At 47.8% G+C, this 20,684-nt stretch overlaps 1 protein-coding gene across 1 annotated transcript; it reads right to left on the reverse strand.

The window, feature by feature from the left end:
• Nucleotides 1-13,254: 13,254 nt before the first annotated feature.
• RPP25L (ribonuclease P/MRP subunit p25 like) lies at nt 13,255-16,705 on the reverse strand. The gene is made up of 2 exons (XM_083403239.1): nt 16,578-16,705; nt 13,255-14,630 (listed from the first exon to the last, which is right to left on the reverse strand). The coding sequence occupies exon 2, from the start codon at nt 14,600-14,602 to the stop codon at nt 14,045-14,047; it is 558 nt and encodes a 185-aa protein (XP_083259365.1). The 5' UTR covers nt 14,603-14,630; nt 16,578-16,705; the 3' UTR covers nt 13,255-14,044.
• Nucleotides 16,706-20,684: the final 3,979 nt, after the last annotated feature.

Below are 20,684 nucleotides of genomic sequence, written 5' to 3' on the forward strand. Positions count from 1 at the left end.
ACCTTGGAGAGCCACTGCCAGTCCGCGTAGTAGACGATGCTGAGCTAGATGGACCCACAGTCCCATTTTGCATAGTTAACCTATGGAACTCGCTGCCACAGGAGGCAGTGATGGCTGTCAACCTGGATGGCCTTAAAAGAGGATTGGCTAAATTCATAGAAGAGAGGGCTACCAATGTTTACTACAGGCCTAAACGGCCTCGGTCCAGTATACCTGAAGGAGAGTCTCCACCCCCATCGTTCTGCCTGGACACTGAGGTCCAGCACTGAGGTTACAGGGAACTAGGCAGAGGGCCTTCTCGGTGGTGGCACCTGCCCTGTGGAACACCCTCCCACCAGATGTCAAGGAAATAAACAGCTATCTGACTTTTAGAAGACATCTGAAGGCAGCCCTGTTTAGTGAAGCTTTTAATGTTTAATAGACTATTGTATTTTAATATTTTGTTGGAGGCCGCCCAGAGTGGCTAGGGAAACCCAGCCAGATGGGCGGAGTACAAATAAATATTATTATTATTATTATTATTATTATTATTATTATTATTATCATCATCATCATTATTATCATTACTACTACTACTAACCAGGAGGGCTCTGCTCTGCCTCCACAGCTGGAGCCAGCCATGCTTCTGAACCCCAGTTCCCGGAAACCGCAGGAAGGGAGAGGGCTCTTATGCCCGGATCCTGCTTGCGGGTTTCCAGTTGGGGCAGCTGCTTGGCCCATGTGAGAACAGGATGCCAAACTAGAACCAGAATGGAGTAGTGGTTACGAGTGCCGGACTAGGACCTGGAAGACCAGAGTTCAAATCCTGCACTTAAGCTCAGTGGGTCGCCTTGGGCCAGTCACTACCTCTTTGCCTAACCTACCTCACAGGGATGTTGTGGGGGAATCAAAGGAGGAGGGGCAGAACCATGTAGGCCACCTTTGAGCTCCTTGGGGGTGAGGGATGGGACGTGAGATTTAAAAGCAGTAAATCAGACATGTCCAACTTCCAAGAGACTGCGACCCACTATCAAAAAACTGGCAGTGATCTACCCATTGGATTTTTAGGGAGCAAAAGCTGTTGAGCTTTATTATTTGGGGGGCAATCGACCACGATCTACCACGGACCCCCCGCGATCAACCAGTTGATCACAATCGACCTGTTGGACTTCCCTGTGGTTAATGAATGCTATAGATGGGCTCTTCTTATGGTCTTAAGATGTGGCTGTGTTTTTACGGCTCTTCTTATGGTCTTAAGATGTGGCTGTGTTTTTACGGCTTCTGGTCTTCCAGGTGCGAGTCCGGCTTCTTGCCACCTTTTCTGTGGACGGACTGGTTGGGCAAGGGACACTGGCCTCGTCTGTGCAGGACTCGGACTAGGTGTGGGGGCACATGGAAAGTTAGGCCAGAGGAAGGGGCAGAGGTGGTCTAAGGACAGCCCTGTGTGGGCTTCAACACCCAGAGAAAGTCAGAAGAGTTGGGGAAGGAGAGAATCATAGAATCATAGAATCATAGAGTTGGAAGAGACCACAAGGGTCATCGAGTCCAACCCCCTGCCAAGCAGGAAACACCATCAGAGCACTCCTGACATATGGCTGTCAAGCCTCTGCTTAAAGACGTCCAAAGAAGGAGAGTCCACCACACTCCTTGGCAGCAAATTCCACTGTCGAACAGCTCTTACTGTCAGGAAGTTCTTCCTAATGTTTAGGTGGAATCTTCTTTCTTGTCGTTTGGATCCATTGCTCCGTGTCCGCTTCTCTGGAGCAGCAGAAAACAACCTTTCTCCCTCCTCTATGTGACATCCTTTTATATATTTGAACATGGCTATCATATCACCCCTTAACCTCCTCTTCTCCAGGCTAAACATGCCCAGCTCCCTTAGCCGTTCCTCATAAGGCATTGTTTCCAGGCCTTTGACCATTTTGGTTGCCCTCCTCTGGACACGTTCCAGTTTGTCAGTGTCCTTCTTGAACTGTGGTGCCCAGAACTGGACACAGTACTCCAGGTGAGGTCTGACCAGAGCAGAATACAGTGGCACTATAACTTCCCTTGATCTAGATGCTATACTCCTATTGATGCAGCCCAGAATTGCATTGGCTTTTTTAGCTGCCGCGTCACACTGTTGGCTCATGTCAAGTTTGTGGTCAACCAACACTCCTAGATCCTTTTCACATGTACTGCTCTCAAGCCAGGTGTCACCCATCTTGTATTTGTGCCTCTCATTTTTTTTGCCCAAGTGCAATACTTTACATTTCTCCCTGTTAAAATTCATCTTGTTTGTTTTGGCCCAGTTCTCTAATCTGTCAAGGTCGTTTTGAAGTGTGATCCTGTCCTCTGGGGTGTTAGCCACCCCTCCCAGTTTGGTGTCATCTGCAAATTTGATCAGGATGCCCTTGAGTCCATCATCCAAGTCGTTGATAAAGATGTTGAATAAGACCGGGCCCAAGACAGAACCCTGTGGCACCCCACTAGTCACTCTTCTCCAGGATGAAGAGGAACCATTGATGGTTTAGGTCGCTGTCCTCAACAGACGCCAGGAGCTTGCTTTTTCTTTCTAATTTAGGATAAACGACAAATTTGCACATGTGATTGATGGGGCCAATAATATGGGAAGCAGCCATTTTAATTGAAACAGCAGTACCAAGAAATGGGTAAAAAACATAAACAACAGGAGAGGCAGGTTTGATCCCACGGACTGGAACGCACAGAGGAAACAAGAGACAGAACCGTGCTGATTGCCATCTTCAGAGAAATGTGTGTCGCTTTTAAGATGTTTTTTTATTTATTTCAAAGCCCTCTGTGCTGCTTTTCCGGCAAGGCTTCTGCAAGCAAACAAACCATATAACAATGAAACCTTTAGAACGCTTAAAATATCCAGTTACATCCATATATATATAAAACCAGCGTGAGATAAAATAACCCATTTATCACCACAACAGGAGGCTCTGGCTGAGAGTCCTGATTTAGAACCCCAAGAAAAAGCCATCAGTGGAAATCGCAAAGCTTTGGCAATGCATTGGCCAGAGAGGAAGCCTCTGCAGCCAGCAAGGCTTAAACCATGCGGCTTTTTCGTATTTCTCGCATGTGTTTGCAACTTTGAACCCCACATTGTTTCAATTCTTCTGTTGGCCGGAATGAACATTCAGCTTTAATAGATTTGACTTCTACACTCTGTCCTGCATTAGTTAATTTGTAGAATCTTAAACTTGATGGGGACCCCCAGAGGCCATCTAGTCCAGCCCCCGCAATGCAGGAATAACAGCTAAAGAATCCCCGGCAGATGGCCACCCAACCTCTGTTTAAAAACCTGCAATGGTGGAGAGACCAACAGCTTCTACTGCTGAACGGTTCCTGCCCTCAGAAAGTGATTCTTAGTCAGAATCCAACGTTTGAACAACCCAGCTGCTGCAACAGAACAGGCCAATAATATCTGCAGTGCTTTTTTCCTAAAAAAAATAGTTTAGGGGTACTCTCATTTTCCTACTCATATTGAAATACTGCCCCTCAATGGGCCCAAACTTAGATTCACAAAATGTTTAGGGGTATGCGTCTCCCCAGGAAAAAAAGCACCAAATACCTGTGTACATTAGAATGCAGATTGCGCCTGACCATTGGCTCTCAGAGCCAGAGGGGTCCCACACCGCCTATGATTTCTCCTACTGACCCCTTTAAGGGACGCGGGCACGCTGTGGTCTACACCAAAGAGCCTAGGGCTTGCCGATTGGAAGGTCGGCAGTTCGAATCCCCACGACGGGGTGAGCTCCTGTTGCTCGGTCCCTGCTCCTGCCAACCTAGCAGTTCGAAAGCACATCAAAGTGCAAGTAGATAAATAGGTATCGCTCCGCTGGGAAGGTAAATGGTGTTTCCGTGCTGTACGCCAGCTCCCTTGGCCAGTAAAGCAAGATAAGCTCCACAACCCCCGAGTCATCCGCCACTGGCCCTAAGGTTAGGGGTCCCTTTACCTTTTACTGAAACCCTTTGTGGATCGCTGTGGAACCCAGGAGGGGAGAACTTTGCAAAGCTCTCTATAATACTGGACATTGTGTCGCTTCTGCCATCTTCTGGGTGGAACCAAAACTGCATGACGGACAAGGCTGGCAGCATTTCTGTTCGGTGGACTGTCACTAATTTGGACAGCATTGGCAAAAGGAGATTGACTTGTGTTGGCAGGGCTCTGGGAACATGGCAGTTCTGAAACAATGCCAGGTCCTTTGTGCTTGCGACTAACCTGCCTCTGGCTGACTCCGTTATGCCAGCTGCAAAATTTGGCATTTGTGTATTCATCTATTTTGTTTCGAATTTCGCAGGGATGCTGTAGCCATGGATTTTCTGCATCAGCAGGAGGCTGAATCTGGCAAGGTTCCTTCCATCTCCATGATTCTGTTGTTTCCTTGTCCTTAAACAGACAGCATTGTTTTCCATAATAAACTCAAATCTGGCTAGGTTTATCCCGAGGGAAAAAAAGAAGCAGCTAAAGATAGTGGCAGCTGCTCCAGGGCTTAGCTTTCCTCTTCCCTCCTCATTCCTTTTTTCTTTTGTGCCATGTTCTAAAAATTGTATTAATAAAACTGGTGTGTACTAAATTGTATTACCACACACTAATTGTACCATATTGTGTAGGAAGCTCTTTTAACACTGGGGGCTGCAGAAGTTGAATCGGGATCCACTGGGGAGATCTCTGGCTGATCTGCTGTAGGATTTCTGACCTCAAAATTGTTTTAACAATGGCAAGAGCAAAGCAACATTCCCGAGTGAATCGACCGGCTGAAATGAAGAGAAATGAACCGTATTAAGATGTTTGTGTGGGAGAAATGCAAACTCAGTTCAGTTCTGGTACTGAAAATAAACCCCTAGGCTAAGAATGTGCTCTGAGGTGCCCTGGCCTTCAGTTCTAACTGTTAGGGCTTTTGCAGCTGGATCTCTCTGGTAGAGCTTGAATTCGAGTAAAAGAAACACACATAAAAAAGACAACATATTCCAGGGCCTTGATCTCCCCTTAAAAGATTTTGATAACAGAGCGGGGAGATTGTTATCATGAAACGGCACGCCACGCTTTCATCTTTATTCATCAAGGGGCCTTTGAAAATGGGGAGGGACATGGAGTTAGATTAATAAAGCCGCTAAATGTGGGTGGGAACTTGAAAAGGCTGCCCACGGAGCCTGTCCCAACCTGCCAATCTCTGAGTGCTTCTCAGTACAACTCTCACCAGCCCCGGGCAGCACATCCCAGCCTAAGAGTCTTGAACTTTAAGGCTTTTTCAAATGGGATAAATTTCCTACAGGCGGCATAGCTCACTAGGAAAACCTCAGGTTGGAACACACTCCTGTTGTGCAGGGATTTCATTTTTCAGAACTCTTGGGTGGGGTAATTATTCCTCCTTCTGCTGCAATTTTCTTAAAATTCTTTCGTTTCACTGGTGATTTTTTTTGGATAGCTGGCCTGGAGCTGCAACAGCTACTTCATAGTTGACTTCATCCAGCATGTCCGAGTAGTTTGTGTGGGTCTGGATATTATGCCTGTCTTCTGCTGCAATTTTCTTAAAATTTCTTAAAATTTGTGGCAATTTCATGCATCTTCCTTTTACACATTCGCACATCCTGTGAAGCCTTAGACAACTGTGTTTCCTTGCAGCTTAGTCGATAGTGAAATTACTGTGTAAGAACGTTAAGATCCCTGCAGGATCAGGCCCATGGCCCATCCACTCCAGCATCCTGTTCTCACAGTGGCTGACCGGATGCAAGCTGGGTTTGAGCGCAAAAGCCCTCTCCCCTCCTGCTGTTTCCAGTGACTGATATTGAGAAACATTGCTGTCTCCAACTGTCAGCCATCAACGGCCCTCTCCTCCATGAAGTGGTCTGGTCGTTTTTTTAAGCCATCCAGGTTGGTGGCCACCGCTGCCTCCTGTGGCAATGAGTTCCGCAGGTTAAATATGTACTGTGTGAAGGAGGGTCAGAGCTCGGAGGAATGTGAGGAAGAGCAATACACAAAAAGGATGGCGTCACAACCAGCAGCTGCAGAGGTGAAGGCTGATGTTTGCATACTGATATGAAATGGATAGAGGAATCTTCGACTTACAGCCTCTAATAATAATAATAATAATTATTATTATTATTATTATTATTATTATTATTATTATTATTATTAATTATTTATACTCCACCCATCTGGCTGGGTCTCCCCAGCCACCCTGGGCGGCTTCCAACAAAGTATTAAAATACAGTGGTCTGTTAAACATTAAGAGCTTCCCTAAACAGGGCTGTCTTCAGATGCCTTCTAAAAGTCTGGTAGTTGTTCTTCTCTTTGACATCTGGTGGGAGGGCGTTTCACAGGGCGGGTGCCACCACCAAGAAGGCCCTTTGCCTGGTTCCCTGTAGCTTGGCTTCTCGCAGGGAGGGAACTGCCAGAAGGCCCTCGGTGCTGGACCTCAGTGTCCGGGCAGAACGATTGATGTGGAGACGCTCCTTCAGGGATACTGGACCTCAGTGTCTGGGCTGAATGATGGGGGTGGAGACGCTCCTTCAGGGATACTGGACCGAGGCCGTTTAGGGCTTTAAAGGTCAGACCAACACTTTGAATTGTGCTCGAAAATGTACTGGGAGCACATTTGAGTTAACATTTGAGAATTTCTCTCTCTCTCTCTCTCTCTCTCCTCACACACACACACACTCCAGAATAATGGTCCTAGAGGTCTCCTCCCAGGCTGTTTAATAAGATGCAGCAAGCAGAAAGCAGCTAATGCGATTTCACCAGGCTCTGTTGCTTTCTATTAGTGACTCTGACAGATGCACGCTCTGCCTGCCATCTGGATTCCACGTTCCATCCCTCTTTTTAAGAGAGCAGTGCAAGAGACCCCGGCACGGGAACTGAAGGTGGAGAGGTGCAAATCAGCCCTGGAGAACTCAGAGAAGGGGCCTGAATGTAACAAGACACTGCAGAGGAAGCCTGAGCTTTCCTGGTGTTGCTTTGCCTGCAACAGCAGGGGCACCAAGTTGGGGGATGCTGTTGTGGGTTCCAGCTCACTATTAACCTCTTGTATTCTGCTGCTTCCTCTGTAAAGTGAGAAAGGGTGGGAAATAGCCTGGAGACCATTTTATCTTGCCGATCAAGAGGTTTTTAAAGTATTACGCAGAATATAAATGCTTTTAAATAAACAAAAGGAACAAATCTGTTCTGTGCAATCTCGAGCATCTAGTCCTTACTGTTAAAGGTTTCCACCTCCATATTAAGATCCATAAATAGCAACACCCTAGAGATCCTGGGCCCTAAGGAAGTCAGATTAGCCTCAAGCAGAGCCAGGGCCTTTTCAACACTGGCCCCGTCCTGGTGGAACGCTCTGTCTCACGAGACCAGGGCCCTGCAGGATCTGATTTCTTTCCTCAGGGCCTGTAAGACAGAGTTGTTCTGCCTGGCCTTTGGCTTGGAATCAACTTGATCCCCTTCCCCTCTTTCCTCTCTCCTTCTGTGATGGAACTCCTATTTGGGGACTTCCCTGGCTTTTTTCTGGCCCATGTAGGACCAGTCTGGATAGTTGGCTTTGGTGAAGATTTGATGTTTTCATCCCCAAAAAGTTTTTGATTTGAGTTTCTACTGAAATGAGGCTGCACCTTAATGTTGTATTATAATCTTGTTTTTAAGTTATATTTTAATCAGTTGTTTTTATACCTAGTGTTAGCCGCTCTGAGCCTGGTCTTGGCTGGGGAAGGCGGGATATAAATAAATTTTATATATTATTATTATTATTATTACAGCATGTCCTCAAGGGACTCCCCACTGCACCTTCCAGATAACCGAAAACCAGAAACCAGTTGCTGCTCCAGGGCTTTCCTTTTTGGACCATCCTTGAAAGTTAATAGAGCATGTTGAATTTGTGGAACTTGTTCCTTCTTGAGAGAGGTTAGCTCCTAGAGCGGCTGCTGAGCCATCCCATTAATCGGACTTTTAACCGCCAACACGCAATGGAATCTGCTTGGGTTTATATCAGGCCCATGATTGCTTAGGGAAAACAGGAGATACACGAGTTCAGTTCTGAATGCTGCTCTCCCCTTTAGGAACTTGATGTGAATTGCAAATCAGATTTACAAATCCCAATCAGACAAAACAAACAAATGAATAATGGATTAATTCCTCCCTATAAAAGGATTACAGGGCAGACTTGTACGCAGGAGATTAAAGAGAAGTAATCTGGTTTCCTTTGGGGAGATGCCTCAGCATTTGAAGGAAGAAAAGCAATCAAGAATATGACAATCTTACGGTATGCAAATATATATATATATAGCTGCTGCAAATTTTTTGCAAATGCCTGAAATCTGCTGGCATCGTCTAGAAGAGAATGTTCTTGAACACTCCCATAATCTTTGTCCATTAGCCCTTGTAGCTGCAGCTGGTGGGCGTTGTTAATTCCACATCCTCAAAGGGCACCAAGCTGACGACCTCTGTTCCAAAGCCTAATCCTGATCTTTTCTAACTTTTGCTCAGCATTTCTGAGCCCACCATGTTTGCAAAGCTCTCTGGATCCTTGTGAGCGGACCGCACCCTGCGCACAATCTCCTCCACCTCTCCCTCTTCGGCAAGCTGCGTTAAAGAGACTACTTTAGAGGTAAGAAACTTATGGCCCTCTGACCTGAGACCAGAAATAGTTGGGGGCACAGGTTCTCCATTCCTCTCCTACCTGGGCCTTTCATAAGAAGAGCTTGCGGGATCAGGCCAATGGGCCATCTAGTGCAGCATTCTGTTCTCACAGGGGCCAACAAGATGCCCCAATGGGAAACTCGCAAGCAGGATTTGATCACAAGAGCCCTCTTTCCGCTTGAGTTTTACAGCAATTGGGATTCAGAAGTATTGTTGCCACCGACTGAAGAGGCAAGAGTATAGCCATCAATGATGATGATAATAATAATAATAAATTTTATTTATACCCAGCCCTCCCCAGCTAACACCCAATATAAAGCAATTGAAATACAATTTAAAAAACAAGATTAAAATACAACATTAAAACATTCAAATGCAGCCTCCTTTCAGTGGAAACTCAAATCAAAAACTTTTGGGGGGATAAAAACGTCAAGTCTTCTCCAAAGCTAACTATCCAGACTGGTCCTACGTGGGCCAGAAAAAAGCCAGGGAAGTCCCCAAATAGGAGTTCCATCACAGAAGGAGAAAGGAAAGAGGGAGAGGGATCAAGTTGATTCCAAGCCAAAAGCCAGGCGGAACAACTCTGTCTTACAGGCCCTGCGGAAAGAAATCAGATCCTGCAGGGCCCTGGTCTCATGAGACAGAGTGTTCCACCAGGCCGGAGCCAGTGTTGAGAAGGCCCTGGCTCTGGTTAAGGCTAATCTAACTTCCTTAGGGCCCGGGACCACTAGGGTATTGCTATTTATAGACCTTGAGGCTCTCTGTGGGGCATACCGGGAGAGGTGGTCTCGTAGGTATGAGGGTCCTAGCCCTCTTCTCCTTGAATTTGACTAATCCTCTTGTAAAGTGATCCAGATTGGGGGCCATCTCTGCCTCCTGGATAAAGAAGTGGGTCGCCACAGGTTAATTAAAATCATTTAACCCATCTCAGCACTTTTCAGATAGATCCAAACCTGGCCATTGGTGTTGTGGATGAAAACAGAGTGGTCCAGTCTCCGGGCTCATTTGAGGGTTCAGCATTTTAGCCTCTTTTGTGGAGTCTCCAGGGGGAAGTACCACGTCCAGAAGTAAGGAAGACAGGCCATTTTCAGTTTGGCCTGAGAGCTATTTGTTTTGTCTTGAATATATCAATCTCCACCTGGCCCCCCCTAAACCACCAGGCACAGCCAAGCTCTGCCACTGGAACCAATTCTATGATTCTAGCTGCCCTTGCCCACTTCCTCTGGGCCCTGCCAGTCTCAACGCTGCCCCCCTGCCCCCCAAACTGCTTCCTAAACTGGTACACTGGCTGCTTGTCCGATAGCAGACACCTCCTCCCTTGTTCCACAGCCCACCTGACATCTCTGCTGTTCTGACCTGGGACTCATGCTGATTTCTGGCAGGACCTTTGACTCTGCAGGAAAATACTGCCCACAGATTTTCTCCCTCTGCCCCAGGCCAACGGATGAGGCTTACTTAAGATGCTGTCAAAAGACTGCTTTATTAAACCCATAGATCAGCCGTGGCAGTTTGCAAGGGAACTGGAGCAGAAATTAATCAAGGCTTGCAGCCGTTTTTGCATAGAGAATGCCAGGCACCCCCTGGTGGGACATTTCAGCACAGCAAAGAGCTTCAGGTAAATCTCAATTTCCCTGGCAAATCTTCCTACAGCTATGGGTCTTTTAAAGTTATTCTGAGTGGACCCATCCACTGCCCCAGTGCCTGAGCCTCTTTTAAAGCTCAATGGTTGTGCGTTCCATGCTGTGGTAGCTTGAAGGAAAGAGCTTGAGGGCTAAACCAATCCAGAACATGCTACATTCCAATAACCGGTAATGTTCAAAGAGCTGCATTTAGTGTTTTAACCAGGCTTCCTCAACCTCGGCCCTCCAGATGTTTTTGGCCTTCAACTCCCATGACCCCTAGCTAGCAGGACCAGTGGTCAGGCATGCTGGGAATTGTAGTCTCAAAACATCTGGAGGGCCGAGGTTGAGGAAGCCTGGTTTTAAACCATTTACGATATGCAAGGCTCTCTCAGCTCCCCCTCTCTGGACTACAGCGGTACCTCGGGTTACATACGCTTCAGGTTACAGACTCCGCTAACCCAGAAATAGTACCTCGGGTTAAGAACTTTGCTTCAGGATGAGAACAGAAATCTTGCTCCGGCAGCGTGGCGGCAGCGGGAGGCCCCATTAGCTAAAGCGGTGCTTCAGGTTAAGAACAGTTTCAGGTTAAGAACAGACCTCCGGAACGAATTAAATACTTAACCCGAGGTACCACTGTACTGGGAGTGGGGATAATAACTCTGACCTTGGGCCCAATTATGAAGTCCACAGCAGAGGTGATTTTCTGGGGTGATGCATCTTATTTGGGGAAGATCTTGTCTTGGGTCTCAGTGCCTGCTTCAGATCTGCTGCCCCTACTGCTCCTGAGCAGCCAAGAGGAAGTCTTTCATGGCACAGGAATGACGTCTAGGTAGAACGTCAGAGGCACAGACTCCTTCTCCAGGCTGGATTGCTGTCAGCAGGCAATCAACTGTCTAGCAGAAGCCAGAATGACCCAGAAGGAGAGTTCAGAGGCTGCCTTAGAAAATGGAACTCAGTTGCTTTGCCCCTCCTGGCGTGGATAGGGACTTCCAGGTGGAAAAGCAAGCATCAGGAACAAAGCACATTCCAGGCAGACATAGAGGATTAATAACCCTTGATCCCAGCAGCTCATGCAAGCTGAAGGGATCCATCTGTTGGGGGACATTCGGCACAGAAACATGTGTGTATACCTTTAAGAAGTTTCTGGGATTAATTGGCTGCAGCTGGCCGTTGCTATAAAAGAAAAAAGCTGAGTTTTGTAGCCTGCCTGCAGGAATAACACCCACCAGAGTTTGTGTTTATTTGTTTGGTAATAAAGTCTTCGTTTTAGTTTGGGTTTTTACACCTATGTCTCCTGGAGTCATGGGATGTGGGTGGCGCTGTGGGTAAAAGCCTCAGTGCCTAGAACTTGCCGATCGAAAGGTTGGCGGTTTGAATCCCCACGGCAGGGTGCGCTCCCGTTGCTCAGTCCCAGCGCCTGCCAACCTAGCAGCTGGCTTGCCAGATGCAGCTTTGTCATGCTGGCCACGTGACCCGGAAGTGTCTCCGGACAGCGCTGGCCCCCGGCCTCTTAAGTGAGATGGGCGCACAACCCTAGAGTCTGGCAAGACTGGCCCGTACGGGCAGGGGTACCTTTACCTTTACCTTTTACTCCTGGAGTCACTCTGTCCTCTGCCACCGGCTGGAACTCCCCCTCCAACACCACCATCTCTTCATTCTGGCAGAAACTGACTAGGGGGCCATGAACAACATTCTGCCTTCCTCTGCTTTGGTTTCTAGAGGGAATCCAGGCTGACCACCCAGCCCATATAATTGGCCCATATACAATGCAACGCGGCAGTGCCAGCCTTCAGTATCAAAGGCAAGGTTTCCTTGGGCTTGAAGGGGGCTTTGTGAATATTTTAAGGGAACTGGCAGACACATCCCACCTCAAATTACACGCAGCAAACAGCATAAAAGATTAAGGAAAGCCACTTCAAAGGGAAAGATGAGTTTAGGAAACAGACCTGACAGGCAGGCGGCAACATTTAGACACAGTCACAGTCTGGAAGAAAGTGTTTCAAAGAGGCAGAGGACAGAATGAAGCGAGGGTGACAGCAATGATGGGCCCTGCTAGAGGAGCAGCACCCAGATATTATCAGGGGCAAGTCAGTTCAGGCAGCGGCTGCAACATCACAAGGCTAATAACCTCAAGGACTCCCAAAGGCGCTACTGTGCAAACACCTCGTTCTCCAAGGAGTAAGATCACAGGGTGTTTGGGACCAATACATCTTGCTCACCCACAGGCAACATTCAATTCTTAATTCCTTTTACCTTACCTTATTAAAGAAAACATGGAATTTTCTCCTGGCAAAGGTAAATCAAGAGTCCTCAACTGACTAAGGGCTGGTAATCTCAATTCAGTCTTTGGACAGCCCTCCTGAATGAATAATCAGCTGCCAAGTCTGGAGATAATGATAAATTTGAATTATTACCATAGAATCATAGAGTTGGAAGAGACCACAAGGGCCATTGAGTCCAACCCCCTGCCAAGCAGGAAACACCATCAGAGCACTCCTGACATATGGTTGTCAAGCCTCTGCTTAAAGACCTCCAAAGAAGGAGACTCCACCACACTCCTTGGCAGCAAATTCCACTGTCGAACAGCTCTTACTGTCAGGAAGTTCTTCCTAATGTTTAGGTGGAATCTTCTTTCTTGTAGTTTGGATCCATTGCTCCGTGTCTGCTTCTCTGGAGCAGCAGCAAACAACCTTTCTCCCTCCTCTATGTGACATCCTTTTATATATTTGAACATGGCTATCATATCACCCCTTAACCTCCTCTTCTCCAGGCTAAACATACCTTTAGTGGCTTAATTGTCAGCCCCTTCCAGCACCTTTTGAAGCCAGGAGGACAGAAGAACCAAGTCCTCAATCTCCACCCCTCACCCCAAGGGAGGTCCTTGGAGTACCAGCCCCTGACAGCTCCAGAGAAGAACTGAACAAGGTGTATTAAGACCACAGAAAAGAGGAAGCTGTGCAGCACCTTAGATGGAATGGGAGTTGGGGGTTGATGTGTTCAGAGATGACAGACCAACGTCAGGTATGTGGACGAGCAGTGAACATTTTAATGGCCTCGTATCTTTTACTGGCAAGACTGCTTTGGAGACAAAAATAAAACTCGCTGAACAAAATTACATTGCGTCCAACCCATAACTCTTAAGTTACAAACACCTGATGAGATGTTTTCATGTACAGGTACATCAGGAAGTCCCTTGGCACAATCACACATGAGGCACCCGCCTCGCACCTTTGTGCTGTATCCCTTCTTTTGAATGCTCAGGACCTTAATGCAAAAGCAAGAAAATCTAAAAGCACGGAGGCCCTCAGGCCACAAGGAAACCAGCTATGTTTCCTGATGACAATGTGAAAAGATATCCCGGGGTCGTGGTAATCTGCTGATCTTGTTCATATGAACAGAAGAGGGTTAGACGGGGAAGCGCTAGGCCCTTGCAGCATCAGGAGAAGAGACAGGTAATGGGAGACAGCAGGGCATGAGCGAAGGAAACATCTAAGACTTCCTCCCTGTTTTCATTATCCTTCCCACGAAGAAAGATTCTGCACATTGCCATTTCAAGCACCCAAACTGTGAACATGCCGGGCACAACCCTGTGACGCATTTCCTGTTTGTCCCCTATTCAAATGAGGGGGAAAGCCTCAACACAAGACCCCGTCTCAGTCTGCCCAACGCCAGCTGACTTCTAAATTCAGACAGACTCTCCTTTCCTTTCCTCCAGATGCAGCCAGTGTTTCTAACGCCCCCCACTTTATTCTGATAGCCAGCCGGCTTTCCTTGTCTCGGGGATCAGTTGCTGCCGTTCTGAAGCTGGGCTCGCTCAGGGCTTTTTGTAAGAGTCCTCCCGTCTGCCCGAGCGGGGAAGCTTCCGGGCGTGAGCGGCCCCTCTGCCTCCTCCCTGCTTCCTCTTGGCCTGGCCCTGGGACTCCGATGCTTTCAGCGTTTCTAACCAGAAGGCGTCAAAAGACCCGGGAGCCTGGTAGCCTGGCTCTTGAGTGTCCAGCGGGTCTTTGCTCAGCAAGACACAAATGGCAGGAATATTCCGCTTCACAGTCAAAGAATCAAGGCCGGCCTCTGGCACGATGGGCTCCCAGATCTCCTCCGTTTGCCTAAAGAAGACTTTGGTGATCTGGTGGAGGTTTTGGAGCCTTCGCTTCATGATCTCCACGCAGGTGATGGTCTTGCTGATGGCCTTGCCGGCGCCACTGAAGAGGACCTGCCGCACGGCCTCCGACTCCATCTTGCCAATGGCGTAGCCCATCAGGTTCCGGATTTTGCTGCCGTCCTTCACTTTCATTTCAATTATATCGGAGGGCAAGTTGGTGAAGGGAAGAGGCGACGGCTTCTCCACGGTCTTGGACTTCTGATAGTTCTCCATGATCCCCGCTGCAGGCACCTGGGTTGAGCTGGCCGGACGGGGGCAAGGGAAAGACACAACAGTCACAAATAAATCCAGGGACTCAATTAATGCTAAGAAAATAAAATACTATGAATATGTAGCAAAGCAGTTGCTTCACTGATCAGGGTTTCATGCACTCCACCCTTCCATCTCCTAACAGTGACCAAAAAGGGGAGGAAAGTGAGGGGAGCTAAACTCTAAATAGAAAGCCAAGAGGGGGTCATTGGTTGTTTCTTTCTTTGTACAGTGGTACCCCGGGTTACAGACACTTCAGGTTATAGATGCTTCAGGTTACAGACTCTGCTAACCCAGAAATAGTACCTTGGGTTAAGAACTTTGCTTCAGGATGAGAACAGAAATTGTGCAGCGGCAGTGGGAGGCCCCATTAGCTAAAGTGGTGCTTCAGGTTAAGAACGGACCTCCAGAACGAATTAAGTTCTTAACCTGAGGTACCACCAAACTTGTTAAATGTATTTTGTGTTTCTATCTTGTATTTTTATGCTTTGAACCGTCCCAAGATCTTCGGATGAAGCGTTGCTGCCACGGACCGTGGAGTCAAAAAGCAGAGCCCCGCAACTTTTGAGCTGGTGCCCCAAATGCCAACTCTGGACCGAATGCCATGTTACCCAACCACGGGCAGTTGATGCATTTCAGAGGATCAGGAGTCAGGCCTCTGCCTCTCAGCAGATTACAATGAGAGAGAAGGGAGGGAGACCACAAAAAGGATGGAGGCAGATGCAGACATGCTTAAGGCTGGGGATCTGACGGGGCAGCCTCCTCCATCTCTGTACCTTCCAGAGGTCTCAGGGGCTCCCCATTACTGTGCTGCCAGGATGGCTGAGGTGAGCATGTGGTTCATAGGGGGTGGATGGGGGCCACCCCCAAAGCTAAGTGCTGAAGGCGCTGGACTAGCACCTGGGGGGGGGGGGGAGACCAGGGCCCGGATCCTACTACTCAGTTGTGACCTTGGAAGACACTCACACACGGCCTGCCTTGTCCCTGTTCTACCTCGCAGGGTGGTTGTGTGCATGCACGTAGGGTGGAGAGGGAGACAAATGATGCAGTACAAGTACACAAATAAGCACACATCTATCTATACACAAAAGACTGCATGCATACACACACACACACATATATATAGTAGTACCTCGGGTTACATACACTTCAGGTTACATACGCTTCAGGTTACATACACTTCAGGTTACAGACTCCGCTAACCCAGAAATAGTGTTTCAGGTTAAGAAATTTGCTTCAGGATAAGAACAGAAATTGTGCTCTGGCAGCATGGCGGCGGCGGGAGGCCCCATTAGCTAAAGTGGTGCTTCAGGTTAAGAACAGTTTCAGGTTAAGAACGGACCTCCAGAACGAATTAAGTACTTAACAAGAGGTACCACTGTATATACATAGACAGACACACACACACATATACACACAGAAAATACATATATATATATATATATATGCGCGCGCACACAGACACACACACATATATATATATACACACACACAGAGAGAGAGAGACATACACACACACATACACACACACACACACACACACAGAGACACATACACACATACAAAATATATATATATATATATATATGCGCGCGTGCACACACACATATGTATACACATACAAAAAATACATACATACATACATATGTGTATGTATGTGTGTATATATATATATATATATATATATACACACACGCACACACACACACACAGAACACTCCCCCACCTCGAGGTACCGCAGCTCTTTTAGGCAACGCCGGTAGAGGGCGCCCCTGAGCATGCCCAGAGTGTTTTCCTGCCGGGGGGGGGGAGGCGGCTCTCTGCACGCGCCCAGAGGCTCCCTCGTCTGCTGAGAGGGAGACAGACGCGCCGCCCCCGCCGACCTCCCCGTTCCACGCCTTCCTCTCCGGCATTCCAGGCGGAGGCAAAAGGGACATACCTGCCGGAGGACGGACAGACGGACCGGCCGCCGCCTCGCTCGCTCGCTCGCCTTCTTCGCCCCTCAAGCAGCGGAAGCGACGAGAGTGCGGTGCTCGTCCTCACTGCGCACGCGCGGCCGGGCGGCCATCTTGCAGCGAGCCGGAAGGAGGCGGGGCGAAAGGGAGACAGACAGACAGCGAAGGGAAGCCCCGCCTCCCCCGACGAGCGATTGGGCGAGGGCGCGGCGGGCCCCTCCCCCTGCCGCAGACGGGAGGGCCGCGCAGGGCGGGCTGGCCGCCTGCAGGGGGCGCTGCGGGAGATGGAGATCCCAGTCGCGGAAGATGCGCGGAGTCCTTGCGAATGAGATCCAGCCCCGGGCGGGGGGGGGGGGGGGTTCCGCGGGCGGAGGAGAAAGACTCTCAGCGAGTCGCTCTTTTTCCAAAATGAAAATTCTTCATTTCAGAGTTTTTTCTTTTTTTAAAAAAATAAAAAAATATTAGATTGTCCACAATAATAACAAAAACCACAAAGCAACATTGTAAAATTAATGAATGTTAGAATGATGCTGGATTGAAGCTAAGTGGGACTTTTTAGCAGCAATGTTAAGGAATATGTAAAAATGGATTGTTAACAGGTGATAATTCAAAGTCATAATATATTAAGATAAAAGATTAAGATAAAATTAAAGAGGGAAAGGATTTGCTGAATTAAGCAACTGAACTGGAATACAAGAAAGGGAGGTGTGAGGCGGTCAGGGAAACAAGTAAATGAAAGATAAGATATGGAAAGACTGATTTGTTTTTAACTGTTTCTATTCTGTATTTCTTTTTCTTTTTCTTTATTCTTTCTAATTTTTGTAATATATTGAAAACTTTAATAAATATCTTTTAAAAAAAACCAAAACAAAAACCACAAAGCAAAATGATACACAAAAACAGAAAAAAAGAAAAATACATGAATGAACGAAAAAAGGGGGGAAAGGGGAAAAAAGGAACAATAAACAGATAAACAATAACAACAAACTTATTGTTGTTGTTGAGTCGTTTAGTCGTGTCCAACTCTTTTTGACCCCCTGGACCAGAGCATGCCTGGCACTCCTGTCTTCTGCTGCCTCCTGCAGTTTGGTCAAACTCAAGTTCGTAGCTTCGAGAACACTGTCCCACCATTTCGTCCTCTGTCGTCCCCTTCTCCTTGGGCCCTCCATCTTTCCCAACATCAGGGTCTTTTCCAGGGAGTCTTCTCTTCTCATGAGGTGGCCAAAGTCTTGGAGCCTCAGCTTCAGGATCTGCCTACAGAGGGTGGTGAATACAGCACAAGAAATTATGGGCTGTCCCGTGAATCTGCTGGATGACATTGTGGAAGAACGTTGCCTCAGGAGAGTGAGGAAAATTCTCAGGGATGATTCACACCCTGGCCGGCACTTTCTTGATCTCCTGCCCTCGGGCAGAAGATGTAGAATCATGATTAGTTGCACCAACAGGGTAAAGAACAGCTTCTATCCATGGGCTGTTAGGCTGCTGAATGAAAAGATAACAACAGGGCAAGTGGCTTTCAGGTTAGGCCATAGTAGGACCAACTTAGCCAGTTAGCCCTGGTGATCATTTGATGTCTACTGACTGGGGTTTGTTTGTTTCCCCACAAAGAATTACCCCTGAATTTTTGAATTTTATTGATATTGATGCTGCATTTTATGTTGTGTTTTATGATGTTTTAAAGTCGTATTTTAATAAATGTTTTATATTTGCTGTTAGCCACCCTGAGCCTGTTTTTTTTAACCAGGAAGGGTGGGGTATAAATAAACATTTAGTATTATTATTATTATTATTATTGGATTGGACAAATTCATGGTGGAGACAGTTATCGATGGCTGCTATCCCCAGTTGGAGGCAGCAGTGCTTCTGCATCCCAGTTGCTAGATGGCTCTTGTGCTCCGATCTTGCTTGTGGGTTTTCCCACTGGGGCAAATAATAATAATAATAATAATAATAATAATAATTTTTATTTATACCCCGCCCTCCCCAGCCAAGGCCGGGCTCAGAGCGGCTTACAAGCAATAATAAAAACAAGTTAAATGATTACAACTTAAAAACAAAATTAAAAATACAACATTACAATATTGAAACATTAAAATATTAAAATGTAGCCTCATCGCAGGAGGAGAAGGAAAAGAAAAAAGAAAGAGAGGGAGGGAATCAAATTGGCTCCAAGCCAAAGGCCAGGCAGAACAACTCTGTCTTACAGGCCCTGCGGAAAGAAATCAGATCCTGCAGGGCCCTGGTCTCATGAGGCAGAGCGTTCCACCAGACCGGAGCCAGAAAAGGCCCTGGCTCTGGTTGAAGCCAATCTAACTTCCTTAGGGCCCGGGACCACTAGGGTGTTGCTATTTATGGACCTTGAGGCTCTCTGTGGGGCATACCGGGAGAGGCGATCCCGTAGGTACGAGGGTCCTAGGCCGTGAAGGGCTTTAAAGGTCAAAAGCAGCACCTTAAATCTGATCCTGTACTCCACCGGGAGCCAGTGCAGCTTGAAAAGCACTGGGTGAATATGCACCCATGGCAGAGATCCTGTGAGGAGCCTCGCTGCATTCTGCACCCGCTGGAGTTTCTGGGACAGCTTCAAGGGCAGCCCCACGTAGAGCGAATTACAGTAGTCAAGCCTGGAGATGACCGTCGCATGGATCACTGTGGCCAGGTCGGGGCGGGAAAGTTAAGGGACCAACTGCTTGATGCGGCGGAGGTGGAAAAATGTCGCCTTGGCTGTTGCTGTAACTTGCGCCTCCATGGAAAGGGAGGCGTCAAGGATTACACCCAAACTCTTAACAGAAGGCAATGGCACTAATTGGGCCCCCACAAGAGAAGGGAGTTGGTCCCTCATCCCCATGCCATCCCGACCCAGCCATAGGACCTCTGTCTTCGAAGGATTTAGTTTCAATCGGCTCCCACAAAACCATCCAGCCACAGCTTCCAAGCATCTGGTCAGTGTGTTTGGGGCCGAGTCGGTGTGGCCATCCATCAGCAGATAGAGCTGAGTGTCATCAGCATATTGGTGACAACCCAGCCCAAAGCTCCGGATAATCTGGGCAAAGGGGCGCATAAAGATGTTAAAAAGCATTGGGGAGAGGATTACGCCCTGCGGCACTCCACACACCAAGGAGTGGCGCGACGACATTTCCCTCCCTAGTGCCACCCTCTGTCCCCGACCAGAGATAAAAGAGCACAGCCAGTTACGGGCTATGCCCTGTATCCCCATGTCTGCGAGGCGGTGGTCCAGAAGATCATGATCGACCATGTCAAAGGCTGCTGACAAATCTAAAAGGATCACCAGTCCTGACCCGCCTCGATCCAGCTGTCTACGGAGATCATCTGTTAGGGCAACCAGAGCCGTCTTGGTCCCAAAACCAGGATGGAAACCGGACTGAAATGGATCCAAAGCCGATGTTTCCTCCAGAAACCTACCAAGCTGTTCAGCAACCGCTCTCTCAATTACCTTACCCAGATATGGAAGATTTGAAACTGGGCGGTAATTGGATAGGTCTATGGGATCGAATGAAGTTTTCTTTAAGAGTGGACATACCACTGCTTCCTTCAGTTCCCCTGGGAATGTCCCCATGTCAAGGGACAAATTGATAATTTCAACCAGGGGGGTCCGCGCAACATCTGGACACTTCCTAATCAGCCAAGACGGGCACGGATCAAGGAGGCAGGTGGTGGGCCTACCAACTTGGAGGAATCTATCCACATCAGCAGGGAGTATTCGATCGAAATGGTCCAACACTGGACCTGAAGTCAGTCGAGGGGCCTCCAGTTCAGTCACTGTATCTAAATTGGCAGGGAGGTCACGGCGGAGCAACAGGACTTTCTCCGCAAAAAAGCTCGCGAATGCCTCACAGCTGTGGGTCGAATTTGTGCTTAAATTTGGTTGTCATCCTAAGGACGTTATTGATCTAATTATTCTAAAAAGTTGTGCTGGGCGAGAGCTAGCGGATGCAATGGAAGCTGCAAAGTAAGATTTCTTAGCAGCTTTCATAGCCATCTCATAGGCTTTCATAAGCGTCCTATAAGATGTTCTTGAGGCTCCGTCACGAGTCCGTCGCCATACTTGCTCTAGCCGTCTGAGATCCCGCTTC

The sequence above is a fragment of the Podarcis tiliguerta genome (genome assembly GCF_965153285.1).
Source record: "Podarcis tiliguerta genome assembly, chromosome: 11".
Classification (NCBI taxonomy): Eukaryota; Metazoa; Chordata; class Lepidosauria; order Squamata; family Lacertidae; genus Podarcis; species Podarcis tiliguerta.

Excerpts from the sequence above, each read along its gene's own strand:
- RPP25L (XM_083403239.1), bottom strand. The coding sequence starts at position 14,602 with ATGGAGAACTATCAGAAGTCCAAGACCGTGGAGAAGCCGTCGCCTCTT.